This window comes from Pseudophryne corroboree, chromosome 6 (genome assembly GCF_028390025.1).
Source record: "Pseudophryne corroboree isolate aPseCor3 chromosome 6, aPseCor3.hap2, whole genome shotgun sequence".
NCBI lineage: Eukaryota > Metazoa > Chordata > Amphibia > Anura > Myobatrachidae > Pseudophryne > Pseudophryne corroboree.
Genome location: NC_086449.1, coordinates 801,765,006 through 801,786,469, shown reverse-complemented (window position 1 = coordinate 801,786,469; position 21,464 = coordinate 801,765,006). Strand labels below are relative to the sequence as shown.

Here is a 21,464-nt window from a genome sequence, read left to right as displayed (position 1 = left end):
GATGTTGCAGAACCGTCAGGGAGAGTTCCACATTTCTTAGCAACTGGTCCTTGGATCTCGCCTTTATCAGGAGATCGTCCAAGTACGGGATACTTGTGACACCCTGCTTGCGTAGGAGTACCATCATTTCCGCCATCACTTTGGTGAAGACCCTCGGGCCCGTAGAAAGCCCAAACGGCAACGTCTGAAATTGGTAATGACAATCCTGCACCGCAAATCTCAGGAAAGCCTGATGTGGAGGATATATCGGGACGTGTAAGTAGGCATCTTTTATGTCGACTGACGCCATAAAATCCCCTCCTTCTAGACTGGAGATCACTGCTCGAAGAGATTCCATCTTGAACTTGAAAGTTTTTAAATACGGATTGAGGGATTTTAAGTTCAGGATCAGTCTGACCGAGCCGTCCGGCTTTGGCACGACAAAGAGGCTCGAATAAAACCCTTCTCCCCGTTGGGACGGGGGTACCGGGACAATGACACTCTGGAGACACAGCTTTTGTATCGCAGCACTCACTACTTCCCTTTCTGGGATAGAAACTGGCAAGGCTGATTTGAAAAATCGGTGGGGGGGCACCTCCTGAAACTCCAGTTTGTACCCTTGGGACACTATGTCTAACATACAAGGATCTAGGCCCGAGTAAAACCAGACCTGACTGAAGAGTCGGAGACGCGCCCCCACCGGCACGGACTCCCGTAGGGGAGCCCCAGCGTCATGCGGTGGACTTGGCAGAGGCTGGGGAGGACTTTTGGTCCTGGGAGCCTGACACAGCAGGCGACCTTTTTCCCCTTCCTCTGCCTTTTGACGCAAGGAAGGACGAGCCTCTTCCTTTTTTGTATTTATTAGGCCGAAAGGACTACATCTGATAATGGGGTGCCTTTTTCTGTTGTGCTGGAACATAAGGAAGAAAAGATGACTTACCCGCTGTAGCGGTAGACACCAGGTCAACAAGGCAGTCACCAAACAAGACACTACCTTTATAAGGGAGAGCTTACATAGCTTTCTTGGAGTCGGCATCAGCATTCCATTGATGAATCCACACCACTCTCCTGGCCGAGACTGCCATGGCATTGGCCCTTGATCCCAAGAGGCCAATATCCCTCGCCGCATCCTTTAGGTAAGCTGCAGCGTCCCTGATATAACCGAGAGTCAAAAGAATGTTATCCCTATCCAGGGTATCCATGTCAGATACCAAATTATCAGCCCACTTAGCAATAGCACTACTCACCCAAGCCGACGCCACGGCAGGTCTGAGGAGCGCACCCGTAGTGACATAAATGGCTTTTAATGTCGTTTCCTGCTTACGATCCGCAGGATCCTTGAGGGCAGCAGTGTCGTGAGACGGAAGTGCCACCTTCTTGGACAGCCGGGACAGAGCCTTGTCCACATTGGGAGATGACTCCCACTTTTCCCTGTCGTCAGAGGGGAAAGGATATGCCATAAGAATTCTCTTGGGATTCTGCCATCTTTTATCAGGCGATTCCCAAGCCTTTTCACAAAGAGCGTTCAGTTCATGAGAGGGGGGAAACGTCACCTCAGGTTTCTTTCCCTTATACAGACATACCCTTGTATCAGGAACAGCAGGTACTTCAGAAATATGTAAAACATCTTTAATAGCCACAATCATGTACTAAATACTCTTAACCAATTTCGGATGTAAACTGACCTCACTATAGTCGACACTGGAGTCAGAGTCTGTGTCGGTATCCGTATCAGCTATTTGGGTAAATGAACGCTTTTGTGACCCTGAGGGGGCCTGCACCTGGGATAAGGCTTCCTCCATAGATTTTCTCCACGTTTGTGACTGAGAATCAGATTTATCCAGCCTCTTAGACAATAACGCCACATTTGCATTCAATGTACTCAACATATTTACCCAATCAGCAGTCGGCGGTGCCGACAGAGTCACTCCCAAATCCTTCTCTGCACCCCCAGTAACTTCCTCCGGGGAGGAGCACTCAGCCTCAGACATGTCGACACACCGTACCGACATCCACACACTCACTCTGGCAAAAGGGGACAGACCCACAGAGAAGCCAGTTAGAGAGAACACAGAGGGAGCATACCAGCTCACACCCCAGTGCCCATATACTACTGAAAAGATAATATATGATCACTGCGCTGTTTAAATAGCACCAATTTACTGTGCCCCCCCTCCCTCCCCTTTTGCTCCCTATACTTGATAAGGAGAGTGAAGGTCCAGGCCAGCGTCTCTGCAGCGTCTGTGAAGCGAGAAAATGGCGCTGGTAAGCTGTGAGGGCTAAGCCACGCCCCCTTCTGGCGCGCTGTAGTCCCGCTCAATTTTAAATGTTTATACTGGTGGGGGTCTTATATTTAGTGCCTAGGCACTTAAAATATGCTCTTTGCCAGTGTTAAAAAACCTCAGTAACTGCTGCCCAGGGCGCCCCCCCCCCCCCTCCCCCGCGAGTGCCGTTGGTGTATGTGTGGGAGCATGGGGCGCAGCGCGACCGCCGTGCTGTACCTCCGTTACCGAAGTCTTCTGCCGTCACTGAAGTCTTCTTTCTTCTGAATACTCACCCGGCTTCTTTCTTCCGGCTTCTGTGAGGGGGATGACGGCGCGGCTCCGGGAACAAGCAGCTAGGCGCACCAAGTGATCAAACCCTCTGGAGCTAATGGTGTCCAGTAGCCTAAGAAGCAGAGCCTTTAACTCAGAGAAGTAGGTCTGACTTCTCTCCCCTCACTCCCACGCTGCAGGGAGCCTGTAGCCAGCAGGTCTCCCTGAAAATAAAAAACCTAACAAAAGTCTTTTCAGAGAAACTCAGGAGAGCTCCCCTAGTGTGTGTCCAGTCTCTCTGGGCACAGAGGGGTATATGCAATTGTGGTCGAATTCCCGAAATTGTCGAATTTCGGGTCATTTTCGACCAAAAAAAAAAATTCCCCTATGCAATCCAGTGCTTTCCGACCAAAAAACGGACTTTCAAAATTCGACTTTTTGAAATTCGAATTTTTGCAAATTCGACTTTTCTGCAATGATACAAGTGCTGCAATTCGACCAAAGCATATTCAATTCAAGTTTTGAAATTCGACAGCAGTGCTTTTAGACAGCAAATTCGTCATTTTCAATCCGCCACACTTTGGAGGGTGAAAACAAATTAAAAAATTTTAAACATGTTTTTTTTGGTGTTTTTTTTTTGGGGAATAGCAGATCTATTTATATTAGAAGGGATTAGGTACTTTTTTTTTTTTTTTGGGAGGCACAAATATTATTTATATATTTTTTAAAATATTATTTTTTTTATTTTTTATTTTTTTAATGCTGGAAGGGTAAAATCATAAAAAAAAATGGCGTGGGGTCCCCCCTCCAAAGCATAACCAGCCTCGGGCTCATTGAGCTGGTCCTGGTTCTAAAAATGCGGGGAAAAAATTGACAGGGGATCCCCCGTATTTTTAAAACCAGCACCGGGCTCTGCGCCTGGTGCTGGTGCCAAAAATACGGGGGACAAAAAGAGTAGGGGTCCCCCGTATTTTTAACACCAGCATCGGGCTCCACTAGCTGGACAGATAATGCCACAGCCGGGGGTCACTTTTATGCCGTGCCCTGCGGCCGTGGCATCAAATATCCAACTAGTCACCCCTGGCCGGGGTACCCTGGGGGAGTGGGGACCCCTTCAATCAAGGGGTCCCCCCCCCCAGCCACCCAAGGGCCAGGGGTGAAGCCCGAGGCTGTCCCCCCCCATCCAATGGGCTGCGGATGGGGGGGCTGATAGCCTTTGTGATAATAAAAAGATATTGTTTTTTCCAATAGTACTACAAGTCCCAGCAAGCCTCCCCCGCAAGCTGGTACTTGGAGAACCACAAGTACCAGCATGCGGGAGAAAAACGGGCCCGCTGGTACCTGTAGTACTACTGGGAAAAAAATACCCAAATAAAAACAGGACACACACACCGTCGACAGTAAAACTTTATTTCATACGTCGACACACACATACTTACCTATGTTCACACGCCGACATCGGTCCTCTTCTCCATGTAGAATCCACGGATACCTGTAAAGAAAAGTTCAAAATACTCACCTCAACCATGGTCCAGAGATAAATCCACGGACTTGGCAAAATAAGAAAACGCAAATACCCGCACCAAAAACGGACTGAAAGGGGTCCCATGCTGACACATGGGACACCTTTCCACGAATGAGACCTGTCAGTGACAGCTGTCACTGACAGGTCTCTAAGCCAATCAGGAAGCGCAACTTCGTTGCGCTCACCTGATTGGCTGAGCGCTGTCTGCACTGTGACAGCGCATCGCACAGCTCCCTCCATTATATTCAATGGTGGGAACTTAGCGGCTAGCGGTGAGGTCACCCGCCGGTCAGCGGCTGACCGGCGGGTGACCCCACCGCTACCCGCAAAGTTCCCACCATTGAAAGTAATGGAGCGGCTTTGCGATGCGCTGTCACAGTACAGACAGCGGACAGCCAATCAGGTGAGCGCCACGGAAGTAGCGCTTCCTGATTGGCTGAAGGGACGTCAGTGACAGGAGTCACGTGATGTCCCGGCATTCGGGAGAAAGGGGTCTGATGTGAAAACATTGGACCCCTTTCTAGTCCGGTATGGATCGGTGTTCGGTTTGTTTTTTTGCCAAGAACGTGGATTTACCTCTGGACGTGGATGTACCTCTGGACGCTGGAAGGTGAGTATAATTTTTTCACAGGTACCCTCGGATCGTCGGCGACCGTGGCAGTCGGCGTGTCAACATAGGTAAGTATGTGTGTGTCGGCAGTATGTAATAAAGTTGTACAAGTCACGGTGTCTGTGTCCTGTTTTTATTTGGGTATTTTTTTTCCAGTAGTACTACAGGTACCAGCGGGCCCGTTTTTCTCCCGCATGCTGGTACTTGTGGTTCTCCAAGTACCAGCTTGCGGGGGAGGCTTGCTGGGACTTGTAGTACTAATGGAAAAAACAATATCTTTTTATTATCACAAAGGCTATCAGCCCCCCCATCCGCAGCCCATTGGATGGGGGGGGACAGCCTCGGGCTTCACCCCTGGCCCTTGGGTGGCTGGGGGGGGGACCCCTTGATTGAAGGGGTCCCCACTCCCCCAGGGTACCCCGGCCAGGGGTGACTAGTTGGATATTTGATGCCACGGCTGCAGGGCACGGCATAAAAGTGACCCCCGGCTGTGGCATTATCTGTCCAGCTAGTGGAGCCCGATGCTGGTGTTAAAAATACGGGGGACCCCTACTCTTTTTGTCCCCCGTATTTTTGGCACCAGCATCAGGCGCAGAGCCCGGTGCTGGTTTTAAAAATACGGGGGATCCCTGGCCAATTTTTCCCCTGCATTTTTAGAACCAGGACCAGCTCAAAGAGCCCGAGGCTGGTTATGCTTTGGAGGGGGGACCCCACGCCATTTTTTTTCCGGGTTTTTCACGTTTTTTTCCCGTTTTTTTAAATCGCGGCAAAATCCGCCAAATCGGCCGATTTTCGCCCGCGATTCTGGCGAATCCGTTTTTCATTGAATATGGTGAATCCCGGCAGGCACCTGCCGGGATTCACCTGGCGAATTTGGTCGAATTAAAAAACGGCGATAATTGCCGCGAATTCGACCGCAATTGCATATACCCCTATATCTAACTGAGGTCTGGAGGAGGGGCACAGAGGGAGGAGCCAGTTCACACCCATTCAAAGTCTTATAGTGTGCCCATGTCTCCTGCGGATCCAGTCTATACCCCCATGGTCCTTTTGGAGTCCCCAGCATCCTCTAGGACGTAAGAGAAAGAGCTGTTATCAGCCCTGTTTATATGCTGCCAACTCTGCTTAACCCCTCCACACCCTGTACTCAGCTTGTCTGTAGTGCCTGTGAGGAGCTCGGCGTCCTTGCTGCATGAGGAGAAACAGGAAGGCGCCAGCAGAGCTTCTGGTCCCCCTAATGGTGGCCGGAGCTTCTGTATATGATTATACTGACTATTTCCAGCTTTTTACTGTGTGAAAGTCCCCCTGGTGACTATCACCAACATGCCAGTGAAGGTAGGGGGGAACCCCTCCGGGGGAGTCCGCCGCCCGCCATTTTGCCGCACCTCATCGGTGGGCCCCCCTAGCGGGGTCCCCGGTGTGTACTCACCACTCGACGCATCTTCAGACATGTCCCATGGGCGTGCGGCGTGCTGTGGGTGCAATGCCCAGCGGTAACAAACACCCCCTCAGGACAGTGGTCCTGCAGCAGGGATCGGCTCTGCACCTTAAAAGGCCGGTAACCCTCTATACCCCATCGTATTAAGGAATGACCCCAGTATCCCATATGGATGTTAGAGAAATATTATTTGTACTAACGTGGACCCCAGCATCCTCTAGAACGTAAGAGATATTATTTATATTAGAAAATATATGGACGGGCAGTACGGATGATGTAATGGTTAGCAATACTGCCTCACAGCACTGAGGTCATGGGTTCGATTCCCACCATGGCTCTAACTGTGTGGAGTTTGTATATTCTCCCTGTACTTGCGTGGGTTTCCTCTGGGTACTCCGGTTTCCTCCCACAATCCAAAAAATAAGAATTTACTCACCGGTAATTCTATTTCTCGTAGTCCGTAGTGGATGCTGGGGACTCCGTAAGGACCATGGGGAATAGACGGCTCCGCAGAAGACTGGGCACACTAAAAGAAAAGATTTGGTACTACCTGGTGTGCACTGGCTCCTCCCTCTATGTCCCTCCTCCAGACCTCAGTTAGGATACTGTGCCCGGAAGAGCTGACACAATAAGGAAGGATTTTGAATCCCTGGTAAGACTCATACCAGCCACACCAATCACACCGTATAACTCGTGATATTTAACCAAGTTAACAGTATGAAATACAACTGAGCCTCTCAACAGATGGCTCAACAATAACCCTTTAGTTAGGCAATAACTATATACAAGTATTGCAGACAATCCGCACTTGGGATGGGCGCCCAGCATCCACTACAGACTACGAGAAATAGAATTACCGGTGAGTAAATTCTTATTTTCTCTGACGTCCTAGTGGATGCTGGGGACTCCGTAAGGACCATGGGGATTATACCAAAGCTCCCAAACGGGCGGGAGAGTGCGGATGACTCTGCAGCACCGAATGAGAGAACTCAAGGTCCTCCTCAGCCAGGGTATCAAATTTGTAGAATTTAGCAAACGTGTTTGCCCCTGACCAAGTAGCAGCTCGGCAAAGTTGTAAAGCCGAGACCCCTCGGGCAGCCGCCCAAGATGAGCCCACCTTCCTCGTGGAATGGGCTTTCACTGATTTAGGATGCGGCAATCCAGCCGCAGAATGCGCCAGCTGAATTGTGCTACAAATCCAGCGAGCAATAGTCTGCTTAGAAGCAGGAGCACCTATTTTGTTGGGTGCATACAGGATAAAAAGCGAGTCAGTTTTCCTGACTCCATCCGTCCTGGAAACATAAATTTTCAAGGCCCTGACTACGTCCAGTAACTTGGAATCCTCCAAGTCCTTAGTAGCCGCAGGCACCACAATAGGTTGGTTCAAGTGAAAAGCTGATACCACCTTAGGGAGAAACTGGGGACGAGTCCTCAATTCTGCCCTATCCATATGGAAAATCAGATAAGGGCTTTTACATGACAAAGCCGCCAATTCTGACACACGCCTGGCCGAAGCCAAGGCCAATAACATGACCACTTTCCACGTGAGATATTTGAGATCCACGGTTTTAAGTGGTTCAAACCAATGTGATTTTAGGAAACTCAACACCACATTGAGTTCCCAAGGTGCCACAGGAGGCACAAAAGGGGGCTGAATATGAAGCACTCCCTTTACAAAAGTCTGAACTTCAGGCTGAAGCCAGTTCTTTCTGGAAGAAAATCGACAGAGCCGAAATCTGGACCTTAATGGAACCCAATTTTAGGCCCATAGTCACTCCTGACTGTAGGAAGTGCAGAAAACGACCCAGCTGAAATTCCTCTGTAGGGGCCTTCCTGGCCTCACACCACGCAACATATTTTCGCCAAATGCGGCGATAATGGTTTGCGGTTACTTCTTTCCTGGCTTTTATCAGCGTAGGAATGACTTCCTCCGGAATGCCCTTTTCCTTTAGGATCCGGAATTCAACCGCCATGCCGTCAAACGCAGCCGCGGTAAGTCTTGGAACAGACAGGGCCCCTGCTGTAGCAGATCCTGTCTGAGCGGTAGAGGCCATGGGTCCTCTGATAACATTTCTTGAAGTTCCGGGTACCAAGCTCTTCTTGGCCAAACCGGAACCACGAGTATCGTTCTTACTCCTCGCCTTCTTATGATTCTCAGTACCTTTGGTATGAGGGGCAGAGGAGGGAACACATAGACCGACTGGTACACCCACGGTGTCACTAGAGCGTCCACAGCTATCGCCTGAGGGTCCCTTGACCTGGCGCAATATCTCTTTAGCTTCTTGTTGAGGCGGGACGCCATCATGTCCACCTGTGGCCTTTCCCAGCGGTTTACCAACAGTAGGAAGACTTCTGGATGAAGTCCCCACTCTCCCGGGTGTCGGTCGTGTCTGCTGAGGAAGTCTGCTTCCCAGTTGTCCACTCCCGGAATGAACACTGCTGACAGTGCTAAGACGTGATTTTCCGCCCATCGGAGAATCCTTGTGGCTTCTGCCATCGCCATCCTGCTTCTTGTGCCGCCCTGTCGGTTTACATGGGCGACTGCCGTGATGTTGTCTGATTGGATCAGTACCGGCTGGTTTTGAAGCAGAGGCCTTGCCAGACTTAGGGCATTGTAAATGGCCCTCAGTTCCAGAATATTTATGTGTAGGGACGACTCCTGACTTGACCAAAGTCCTTGGAAATTTCTTCCCTGTGTGACTGCCCCCCAGCCTCGAAGGCTGGCATCCGTGGTTACCAGGACCCAGTCCTGTATGCCGAATCTGCGGCCCTCTTGAAGATGAGCACTCTGCAGCCACCACAGTAGAGATACCCTGGTCCTTGGAGACAGGGTTATCAGCCGATGCATCTGAAGATGCGATTCCGACCACTTGTCCAAGAGGTCCCACTGAAAGGTTCTTGCATGGAACCTGCCGAATGGAATTTTGCTTCGTAAGAAGCTACCATTTTTCCCAGGACTCGTGTGCAGTGATGCATCTCTGAATAGAGATGACAGCTCCTTGGCTTTCTCCTGCGGGAGAAACACTTTTTTCTGTTCTGTGTCCAGAACCATCCCCACGAACAGCAGGCGTGTGGTAGGAACCAGCTGTGACTTTGGAATGTATAGAACCCATCCGTGCTGATGTAGCACTTCCCAAGATAGTGCTACTCCGACCAACAACTGCTCCATGGACCTCGCCTTTATAAGGAGATCGTCCAAGTACGGGATAATTAAAAACTCCCTTTTTTCGAAGGAGTATCATCATTTCTGCCATTACCTTGGTAAAGACCCTCGGTGCCGTGGACAGTCCAAATGGCAGTGTTTGGAATTGGTAATGGCAATCCTGTACCACAAATCTGAGGTACTCCTGGTGAGGATGGTAAATGGGGACATGTAGGTAAGCATCCTTGATGTCCAGGGATACCATGTAATCCCCCTCCTCCAGGCTTGCAATAACCGCCCTGAGCGATTCCATCTTGAACTTGAATTTTTTTATGTATGTGTTCAAGGACTTCAAATTTAAAAATGGGTCTCACCAAACCGTCCGGTTTCGGTACCACAAACAGTGTGGAATAGTAACCCCGTCCTTGTTGAAGTAGGGGCACCTTGACTATCACCTGCTGGGAATACAGCTTGTGAATTGCCTCTAGCACAGCCTCCCTGCCTGAGGGAGTTGTCGGCAAGGCCGATTTGAGGAAACGGCGGGGGGGAGACGCCTCGAATTCCAGCCTGTACCCCTGAGATACTACTTGAAGGATCCAGGGATCCACCTGTGAGCGAGCCCACTGATCGCTGAAATTTTTGAGGCGGCCCCCCACCGTACCTGGCTACGCCTGTGAAGCCCCCGCGTCATGCGGTGGACTCAGAGGAAGCGGGGGAAGAATTTTGATTCTGGGAACTGGCTGACTGGTGCAGCTTTTTCCCTCTTCCCTCGTCTCTGTGCAGAAAGGAAGCGCCTTTGACCCGCTTGCGTTTCTGAAGCCGAAAGAACTGTACCTGATAATACAGTGCTTTCTTAGGCTGTGAGGAAACCTGAGGTAAAAATTTTTCTTCCCAGCTGTTGCTGTGGATACGAGGTCCCAGAGACCATCCCCAAACAATTCCTCACCCTAATAAGGCTCTATGTGCCTTTTAAAGTCAGCATCACCTGTCCAGTGTCGGGTCTCTAATACCCTCCTGACAGAATGGCCATTGCATTAATTCTGGATGCCAGTCGGCAAAATATCCCTCTGTGCATCCCTCATATATAAGACGACGTCTTATGTTCGCAAAATAGTATCCCTGTTTGACAGGGTTACAGACCACGCTGCAGCAGCACTATCTGCAGGTCTCAGTCTAGTACCTGAGTGTGTAAATACAGACTTCAGGATAGCCTCCTGCTTTTTACCAGCAGGTACCTTCAAAGTGGCCGTATCCTAAGACGGCAGTGCCACCTTTTTTGACAAACGTGTGAGCGCCTTATCCACCCTAGGGGATATCTCCCAGCGTAACTTATCCTCTGGCGGGAAAAGGTACGCCATCAGTAACTTTTTAGAAATTATCAGTTTCTTATCGGGGGAACCCACGATTTTTCACACTTCATTCACTCATTGGATGGGGGAACAAAACACTGCCTGCTTTTTCTCCCCAAACATAAAACCCTTTTTTAGTGGTACTTGGGTTAATGTCAGAAATGTGTAACACATTTTTTATTGCCGGGATCATGTAACGGATGTTCCTAGTGGATTGTGTATATGTCTCAACCTCGTCGACACTGGAGTCAGACTCCGTGTCGACATCTGTGTCTGCCATCTGAGGGAGCGGGTGTTTTTGAGCCCCTGATGGCCTTTGAGACGCCTGGGCAGGCGCGGGCTGAGAAGCCGGCTGTCCCATAGCTGTTACGTCATCCAGCCTTTTATGTAAGGAGTTGACACTGTCGGTTAATACCTTCCACCTATCCATCCACACTGGTGTCGGCCCACAGGGGGCGACATCCCATTTATCGGCATCTGCTCCGCCTCCACATAAGCCTCCTCATCAAACATGTCGACACAGCCGTACCGACACACCGCACACACACACAGGGAATGCTCTGACTGAGGACAGGACCCCACATAGCCCTTTGGGGAGACAGAGAGAGAGTATGCCAGCACACACCAGAGCGCTATATAATGTAGGGATAAACACTATCACTGAGTGAATTTTCCCCAATAGCTGCTTGTATAAACAATATTGCGCCTAAATTTAGTGCCCCCCCCCTCTCTTTTTAACCCTTTGAGCCTGAAAACTACAGGGGAGAGCCTGGGGAGCTGTCTTCCAGTTACACTGTGAAGAGAAAATGGCGCCAGTGTGCCGAGGGAGATAGCGCCGCCCCTTTTTCGCGGACTTTTCTCCCGCTTTTTTATGGATTCTGGCAGGGGTAATTATCACATATATAGCCTCTGGGGCTATATATTGTGATTATTTTGCCAGCCAAGGTGTTTTTATTGCTGCTCAGGGCGCCCCCCCCCAGCGCCCTGCACCCTCAGTGACCGGAGTGTGAAGTGTGTATGAGGAGCAATGGCGCACAGCTGCAGTGCTGTGCGCTACCTTGGTGAAGACTGAAGTCTTCTGCCGCCGATTTTCCGGACCATCTTCATGCTTCTGGCTCTGTAAGGGGGACGGCGGCGCGGCTCCGGGAACGAACACCAAGGACGGGTCCTGCGGTCGATCCCTCTGGAGCTAATGGTGTCCAGTAGCCTAAGAAGCCCAAGCTAGCTGCAAGCAGGTAGGTTCGCTTCTTCTCCCCTTAGTCCCTCGTTGCAGTGAGCCTGTTGCCAGCAGGTCTCACTGTAAAATAAAAAACCTAATATATACTTTCTTTCTAGGAGCTCAGGAGAGCCCCTAGTGTGCATCCAGCTCGGCCGGGCACAGAAATCTAACTGAGGTCTGGAGGAGGGGCATAGAGGGAGGAGCCAGTGCACACCAGGTAGTACCAAATCTTTCTTTTAGTGTGCCCAGTCTCCTGCGGAGCCGTCTATTCCCCATGGTCCTTACGGAGTCCCCAGCATCCACTAGGACGTCAGAGAAATATACTGGTAGGTTAATTGGCTCCCTGGCTCCCAACAAAATTAACCCTAGTGTGAATGTGTGTGCGTGTACATGTGATAGGGAATATAGAGTGTAAGCTCCACTGGGGCAGGGACTGATGTGCATGGTCAAATATTCTCTGTAAAGCGTTGCGGAATATGTGTGCACTATATAAATAACTGGTAATAAATAAATAAAAATATTGTAGCATTGCAATATATATCCATCACCTATACACAGAGGCAGTAGCCATTTTGTGGGATGGACCAAAACTCATTAGTCACTAGTAAATTTAAAATTGTGTATCTCTTTTTATTTTCAGCCATCAAAATGGCTGCCTCCATTATAGTCGTACACTGCCAGGATCTAAAACCAATAATAAAAGTGTACCTTACCCCATGTGAGAGCTGGTACGTCTGGTTATACTTCCACATCTCCTTCAGAACATCCTCAACCACCTCCTCATCCGGAAGTTCCCCATGGAACTCAATCCCCATGAGGTTGGCCATGCGATGTAGGAGGCCAGGAACCTCGATCAGCTGCTGACGGGCATGCTCCGTACGGTACGTCCAGGCATGGTCAATGAGGAAAATGCTGCAATTTAAGACGGAAAAGATAACAAAGCAACATTTATCTGAGAGATGGAAAAATGGAAACAAAAGACACACAGTTAATTTTACTGTAAATAACCATAGAAGGAATGGAAATATAATTAAGCATCAACGTATTACTTTTTATCACACAGTTTCCCAATGACCACATAAGGTACTACGTCAGTACTTGCAAATAAATTAGAACTCCATCTTTAAAATGACTCTATGTGATGGCTCATTAAACCATAGCTCCGGGTACTAATCCCTGAATCTATGGGTTAACGCGCGTTAGCCGCAGATTTATCGCACAAGAAAATAAGAATTTACTTACCGATAATTCTATTTCTCGTAGTCCGTAGTGGATGCTGGGAACTCCGTAAGGACCATGGGGAATAGCGGCTCCGCAGGAGACTGGGCACAAAAGTAAAAGCTTTAGGACTACCTGGTGTGCACTGGCTCCTCCCCCTATGACCCTCCTCCAAGCCTCAGTTAGGATACTGTGCCCGGACGAGCGTACACAATAAGGAAGGATTATGAATCCCGGGTAAGACTCATACCAGCCACACCAATCACACCGTACAACCTGTGATCTGAACCCAGTTAACAGCATGATAACAGAGGAGCCTCTGAAAAGATGGCTCACAACAATAATAACCCGATTTTTGTAACAATAACTATGTACAAGTATTGCAGACAATCCGCACTTGGGATGGGCGCCCAGCATCCACTACGGACTACGAGAAATAGAATTATCGGTAAGTAAATTCTTATTTTCTCTGACGTCCTAGTGGATGCTGGGAACTCCGTAAGGACCATGGGGATTATACCAAAGCTCCCAAACGGGCGGGAGAGTGCGGATGACTCTGCAGCACCGAATGAGAGAACTCAAGGTCCTCCTCAGTCAGGGTATCAAATTTGTAGAATTTAGCAAACGTGTTTGCCCCTGACCAAGTAGCTGCTCGGCAAAGTTGTAAAGCCGAGACCCCTCGGGCAGCCGCCCAAGATGAGCCCACCTTCCTTGTGGAATGGGCTTTTACAGATTTTGGCTGTGGCAGGCCTGCCACAGAATGTGCAAGCTGAATTGTACTACAAATCCAACGAGCAATAGTTTGCTTAGAAGCAGGAGCACCCAGCTTGTTGGGTGCATACAGGATAAAGAGCGAGTCAGATTTCCTGACTCCAGCCGTCCTGGAAACATATATTTTCAGGGCCCTGACTACGTCCAGCAACTTGGAGTCCTCCAAGTCCCTAGTAGCCGCAGGTACCACAATAGGCTGGTTCAAGTGAAACGCTGAAACCACCTTAGGGAGAAATTGAGGACGAGTCCTCAATTCTGCCCTGTCCTGCAGGAAATGCAGGAAACGACCCAGTTGAAATTCCTCTGTAGGGGCCTTCCTGGCCTCGCACCACGCAACATATTTACGCCAAATACGGTGATAATGCTGTACGGTTACATCCTTCCTGGCTTTGATCAGGGTAGGGATGACTTCCTCCGGAATGCCTTTTTCCTTTAGGATCCGGCGTTCAACCGCCATGCCGTCAAACGCAGCCGCGGTAAGTCTTGGAACAGACAGGGTCCCTGCTGGAGCAGGTCCTTTCTTAGAGGTAGAGGCCACGGGTCCTCTGTGAGCATCTCTTGAAGTTCCGGGTACCAAGTCCTTCTTGGCCAATCCGGAGCCACGAGTATAGTCCTTACTCCTCTCCTTCTTATGATTCTCAGTATCTTGGGTATGAGAGGCAGAGGAGGGAACACATACACTGACTGGTACACCCACGGTGTTACCAGAGCGTCCACAGCTATTGCCTGAGGGTCCCTTGACCTGGCGCAATACCTGTCTAGTTTTTTGTTAAGGCGGGACGCCATCATGTCCACCTTTGGTTTTTCCCAACGGTTCACAATCATGTGGAAGACTTCTGGGTGAAGTCCCCACTCCCCCGGGTGGAGGTCGTGTCTGCTGAGGAAGTCTGCTTCCCAGTTGTCCACTCCCGGAATAAACACTGCTGACAGTGCTATCACATGATTTTCCGCCCAGCGGAGAATCCTTGCAACTTCTGTCATTGCCCTCCTGCTTCTCGTGCCGCCCTGTCTGTTTACGTGGGCGACTGCCGTGATGTTGTCTGACTGGATCAGCACCGGCTGACCTTGAAGCAGAGGTCTTGCTAGGCTTAGAGCATTGTAGATGGCCCTTAGCTCCAGGATATTTATGTGAAGTAATGTCTCCAGGCTTGACCACAAGCCCTGGAAATTTCTTCCCTGTGTGACTGCTCCCCAGCCTCTCAGGCTGGCATCCGTGGTCACCAGGACCCAGTCCTGAATGCCGAATCTGCGGCCCTCTAGAAGATGAGCACTCTGCAACCACCACAGGAGAGACACCCTTGTCCTTGGTGACAAGATTATCCGCTGATGCATCTGAAGATGCGACCCGGACCATTTGTCTAGCAGATCCCACTGGAAGGTTCTTGCGTGGAATCTGCCGAATGGGATTGCTTCGTAAGAAGCCACCATCTTTCCCAGGACCCTTGTGCATTGATGCACTGAGACTTGGCCTGGTTTTAGGAGATTTCTGACTAGTTCGGATAACTCCCTGGCTTTCTCCTCCGGGAGAAACACCTTTTTCTGGACTGTGTCCAGGATCATCCCTAGGAATAGAAGTCGTGTCGTCGGGATCAGCTGTGATTTTGGAATATTGAGAATCCAACCGTGCTGGCGCAGCACTATCTGAGATAGTGCTACCCCGACTTCCAACTGTTCCCTGGATCTTGCCCTTATCAGGAGATCGTCCAAGTAAGGGATAACTAAAACTCCCTTCCTTCGAAGGAGTATCATCATTTCGGCCATTACCTTGGTAAAGACCCGGGGTGCCGTGGACAATCCAAACGGCAGCGTCTGAAACTGATAGTGACAGTTCTGTACCACAAACCTGAGGTACCCTTGGTGAGAAGGGTAAATTGGGACATGTAGGTAAGCATCTTTGATGTCCAGAGACACCATATAGTCCCCTTCTTCCAGGTTTGCAATCACTGCTCTGAGTGACTCCATCTTGAATTTGAACCTTTGTATGTAAGTGTTCAAGGATTTTAGGTTTAAAATTGATCTCACCGAGCCGCCCGGCTTCGGTACCACAAATAGTGTGGAATAGTACCCCTTTCCCTGTTGTAGGAGGGGTACCTTGATTATCACCTGCTGGGAATACAGCTTGTGAATGGCTTCCAATACTGCCTCCCTGTCTGAGGGAGACGTCGGTAAAGCAGACTTTAGAAAACGGCGAGGGGGAGACGTCTCGAATTCCAATTTGTACCCCTGAGATTCCACTTGAAGGATCCAGGGGTCCACTTGCGAGTGGGCCCACTGCGCACTGAACTTCTTGAGACGGGCCCCCACCGTGCCTGAGTCCGCTTGTAAAGCCCCAGCGTCATGCTGAGGACTTTGCGGAGGCGGGAGAGGGCTTTTGTTCCTGGGAACTGGCTGTTTGTTGCAGCCTTTTCCATCTCCCTCTGCCACGGGGCAGAAATGAGGCGCCTTTTTCCCGCTTGCCCTTATGGGGCCGAAAGGACTGCGCCTGATAATACGGCGTCTTCTTAGGTTGAGAAGCTACCTGGGGTAAAAATGTGGATTTTCCAGCAGTTGCCGTGGCTACCAGGTCTGATAGACCTACCCCAAATAACTCCTCCCCCTTATAAGGCAATACTTCCATGTGCCTTTTAGAATCCGCATCGCCTGACCACTGCCGCGTCCATAAACCTCTTCTTGCAGAAATGGACAGCGCGCTAACTCTTGATGCCAGTCGGCAAATATCCCTCTGTGCATCACGCATATATAGAAATGCATCCTTCAAATGCTCTATAGTCAGTAATATACTGTCCCTATCTAGGGTATCAATATTTTCAGTCAGGGAATCCGACCACGCCAGGCCCGCACTGCACATCCAGGCTGAGGCGATTGCTGGTCGCAGTATAACACCCGTGTGAGAGTATATACATTTTAGGATATTCTTCAGCTTTCTATCGGCAGGTTCCTTTAGGGCGGCCGTATCAGGAGAGGGTAGTGCTACCTGTTTAGACAAGCGTGTGAGCGCTTTATCCACCCTAGGGGGTGTTTCCCAACGTGCCCTATCCTCTGGCGGGAAAGGGTACGATGCCAATAACCTTTTAGGAATTATCAGTTTTTTATCGGGGGAAACCCACGCCTCATCACACACTTCATTTAATTCCTCGGATACAGGAAAAACTACAGGCAGTTTTTTCTCACCAAACATAATACCCTTTTTAGTGGTACTTGTATTATCAGAGATATGCAATACATTTTTCATTGCTTCAATCATGTAACGTGTGGCCCTAGTGGAAGTCACGTATGTCTCCTCATCATCGACACTGGAGTCAGTATCCGTGTCTGTGTCTGCCATTTGAGGTAACGGGCGTTTTAAAGCCCCTGATGGCGTTTGAGACCCCTGGACAGGCACAAGCTGAGTAGCCGGCTGTCTCATGTCGTCAACTGTCTGTCGTAAAGAGCTGACACTATCACGCAATTCCTTCCATAAGCTCATCCACTCAGGTGTCGACTCCCTAGGGGGTGACAACTGTATAATAGGCAATTGCTCCGCCTCCATCTCATTTTCCTCCTCAAACATGTCGACACAATCGTACCGACACACCGCACACACACAGGGAATGCTCTGATAGAGGACAGGACCCCACTAGCCCTTTGGGGAGACAGAGGGAGAGTATGCCAGCACACACCAGAGCGCTATATATAGACAGGAATACCACTATAAAATGTGCTTTTCCCTTTATAGCTGCTGTTAGTATCAAAACTGCGCCAAATTAGTGCCCCCCTCTCTTTTTTACCCTTTTCTGTAGCGCAGGACTGCAGGGGAGAGTCAGGGAGACGTCCTTCCAGCGGAGCTGTGATGGAAAATGGCGCCCGTGTGCTGAGGAGATAGGCTCCGCCCCCTTCTCGGCGGCCTTTTCTCCCGCTTTTTAGGTGAGTTCTGGCAGGGGTTAAAATACATCCATATAGCCCTGGGGGTTATATGTGGTGTATTTATGCCAGCCAAGGTGTTTTACATTGCTGCTCAGGGCGCCCCCCCCTAGCGCCCTGCACCCTCAGTGACCGGAGTGTGAAGTGTGCCTGAGTAACAATGGCGCACAGCTGCAGTGCTGTGCGCTACCTTGTTGAAGACTGATGTCTTCTGCCGCCGATTTTTCCGGACCTCTTCTTGCTTCTGGCTCTGTAAGGGGGCCGGCGGCGCGGCTCTGGGACCGAGCTCCGAGGCTGGGCCTGTGTTCGGTCCCTCTGGAGCTAATGGTGTCCAGTAGCCTAAGAAGCCCAATCCACTCTGCACTTCAGGTGAGTTCGCTTCTTCTCCCCTTAGTCCCTCGATGCAGTGAGCCTGTTGCCAGCAGGTCTCACTGAAAATAAAAAACCTAAACTTAAACTTTCACTAAGAAGCTCAGGAGAGCCCCTAGTGTGCACCCTTCTCGGCCGGGCACAAAAATCTAACTGAGGCTTGGAGGAGGGTCATAGGGGGAGGAGCCAGTGCACACCAGGTAGTCCTAAAGCTTTTACTTTTGTGCCCAGTCTCCTGCGGAGCCGCTATTCCCCATGGTCCTTACGGAGTTCCCAGCATCCACTAGGACGTCAGAGAAATAGGGATTGCAACTGCATAGCTCCATACGTAAAGGTCCGAGGCTACAAGCCCTTTTCTCATGCAAGTATTGCGTCTAATTGAATACAGATGAATGACCAACGCAGCCTTGTCTGCTTCAAACGTGCACTCAGAACACACCTATTCATTAAAGCCTACCAGCTCTCCTCCTAATTGCCACCTACCTCTCCGCCATTGGCCTGCCCTTCTTCCCAATTCACCTGCCAACTGCTCATTCCTTCCCCGAGTGTATAAGCCCTGATGGGCAGGGCCCTCTTTCCTCTTGTCCCTCTCCCTTACCCCTACCCATGCCATCTGTGCTTCTCGTCTTTTGGGGGTCATTCCGAGTTGATCGCACGCTGACGACTTTCGCTGCGATCAGGTCTCTACTGCGCATGCGTATGCACCGCAATACGCACGCGCATCATACGGGTACAATGCGGATCATTGCTGCGCTATGGATTTAACGAAGAATCCATACGTACAGCCGATCGCAAGAAGATTGACAGAAAGAGGGCGTTTATGGGTGTCAACTGACCGTTTTCTGGGAGTAGGGAAAACGCAGGCGTGTCCGGGCGTTTGGAGGGTGGGTGTGTGATGTCAATTCTGGCACCAAAAAGACTGAAGTGATCGCAAGGGCCGAGTAAGTTCAGACCTACTCTGAAACTGCACAAAATGTTTTTACAGAGCTCGGCTGCACAGGCGTTCGCACACTTGCAAAGTGAAAATACTCTCCCCCGTGGGCGGCGACTATGCGTTTGCACGGCTGCTAAAAACAGCTAGCGAGCAATCTACTCGGAATGAGGGCCTTTGTCTCCAAGTCCGTTCAGCAACTCTGACACGGTATGCTCACCCGTACATTGGGTACATGCCTGATCGAGTGCCGATCTGCCTTCTTCCCCGGAGACTTAACACCCCATGTGCTCGCCTTACCTAGTCTGTCATTTTATTATCGAGTGTTATTCCTTGATACATCCGTTACTCTGTACTGTACTCCTGATATGTCAAGTTACACTGTTACTACGTAGTTTCCTTGACCCGTGCAGAGGAAACTTTGTGGCGCTTCAAAAATAAAAGATAATAAGTTATATATAGCTAAAGGCAATTTTTTTTATTTATAACCTACAATACCCTAAATGAAAAGTTGATCTGGGGGGGAAACAAGGAGTCCACCTTAGCCGGACCTGTGGATCTCTAACACTCAAAGTGGCGGCAGGTTGTCTACCTGCAAGCAAATCCGGATTATGAGCCCATGGGGGCCTAGGGACGATATCTGTTTAGGGTCAAATTCCTTTTGTAAAAGAAAAAAATATGCATAAAAATGGGTTACACTAATCTATGCCCCTCATAGGCCATTGGGCCCTAGGCAGGAGCCTGGATTGCATCTATGGATGATCCGACTAAGTTACATGACAGGATAAACAACACTAAAATAAAACCACAGACCACAGTGAGGAGACGAATCCCACAATATGTAATGCAGGAGATTACCTGTTTGGATCAGAGGCACTTAGACCGTTCTCGTTGGTGACAATGACTTTGAAAGACATCTCGTTGCCTGGGTTTTGCTTCTTCTTCATCTCCCTTTCTTCATCCTCCTCTTCCTCCTCCTCCTCAGCTTCCTCCACCTGCATTATTCCGAACATTTCCCCAGCATCGAAAATCTACGACACAAGAGATATTGGGATGTGAGCCAAAAGCGGCCAATCACAGCTGCTTTCATTGCCCAGCATGCGCTTTATCAAAGCAAAGTGCCGATTGGTTATACCCTAATTCCCAGTGTTTAGGTCCAAGAGGAATTATTCAGAGGAATTATAATCACTTCAATATGGACCTGTTCAATATACACAAAGATGGCTGCCTGAGTTACAGCATACTCAAGACTACTGCAGCACATTAAGACACTGGCAAGATCACTTTGTAATAGGTATATGGGCTTAAGGAACTGAGGGAAATGAAAAAAACAGCAAAAAGTTATACAGTACTTTGCTTATATGTGCTATGTAATCTCACGTGGCACATCTGCAGTGACCTATCTGCCAAGAATGAGGGTTCTTGCAACGTGCCAGGGCTGGTACTGTGATTAAACAGGGATTTGTACGCTTACCTTTAACTATTGTTTTTGTGGAAAGTTTTATTATTTACCTATAAATATGCATTCAGCTGTGCCCATGTTTTGTATCTTTAAGGCCCCAGGCCAAATGTATGCAAAATCAGGAACAAGTATAAAAGATGCCGTACCACACCCTAACAATCAAGAAAACCAAATAAAGAACACCTATAGCAATATTTGCAATCCACCCGGGATTATTTGTTCAAACAGACTGGTCTGGCATGCCTCAAATTACCCACAGCTGCTGCCCTTTATAGTGTGGGCACAGCATTTAATAACTGCATACTAATACACAATAAAACAGCATAAAGTATTGTATCTAGTGTCCCCCTACCAGACTTCACCCCTATGCAATATTCTTATAAACATGCAGCTGAAAAAAAATAAAAATAAAATAAAGAACGTTCAGAAAAAAACGCTAGCATTGGCGGATCGTTCTCATACAGCCAGCAGTTGGCACGCACCTGACCGGACCACATGCCTGCACTCTTACACGAAGATGCCCTTACTGCCCTTACTGTACAACTGCACGGTCGCACCCATCTGATGCAGGCAAGTGTAAGATAAGAGGCAGAATATTACACGGGCACATCTGTGTGCACCGCTGTTCTGGGCACGTGTAATAAGAGAGAGTGCGCAAGATATGCCACGTGGCCTAGTATTCCCACCGCATCACCCCTGAAGTCTTCTCTTCCATTGCTACCGTCTTCTTCCCAGCAGCTGATAGACTATACAGGCAGCAATGCTACTAGGAGTGATTTACTATGGTGCATAATACCCACTACCCTGATCACCGAGCCCCCATATCCGGGGGCACACACTCCAGTGCCGATAACCAAGCATCTGCCAATCTGTTCTGATCCAGCTACAATCACCTAGTACTCTACTGATATACTGTATTCATGACGTAGTGACCTCCGGTAAATAGTGACTGAATAATAGGATTTTAATACCTACCGGTAAATCCTTTTGTCTTAGTCCGTAGAGGATGCTGGGGAT

At 49.4% G+C, this 21,464-nt stretch overlaps 1 protein-coding gene across 1 annotated transcript in view; it reads right to left on the bottom strand.

Moving 5' to 3' along the window:
- The window catches only part of TTLL12 (tubulin tyrosine ligase like 12), a 100,684-nt gene that overhangs the window by 52,189 nt on the left and 27,031 nt on the right, over positions 1–21,464 (bottom strand). The window contains exons 2-3 of the mRNA XM_063928927.1: positions 19,844–20,016; positions 12,510–12,708 (exon numbers count right to left, since the gene is read on the bottom strand). Coding sequence (XP_063784997.1) covers positions 12,510–12,708; positions 19,844–20,016 — 372 coding nt within the window. The remainder of the gene's footprint in view (positions 1–12,509; positions 12,709–19,843; positions 20,017–21,464) is intronic.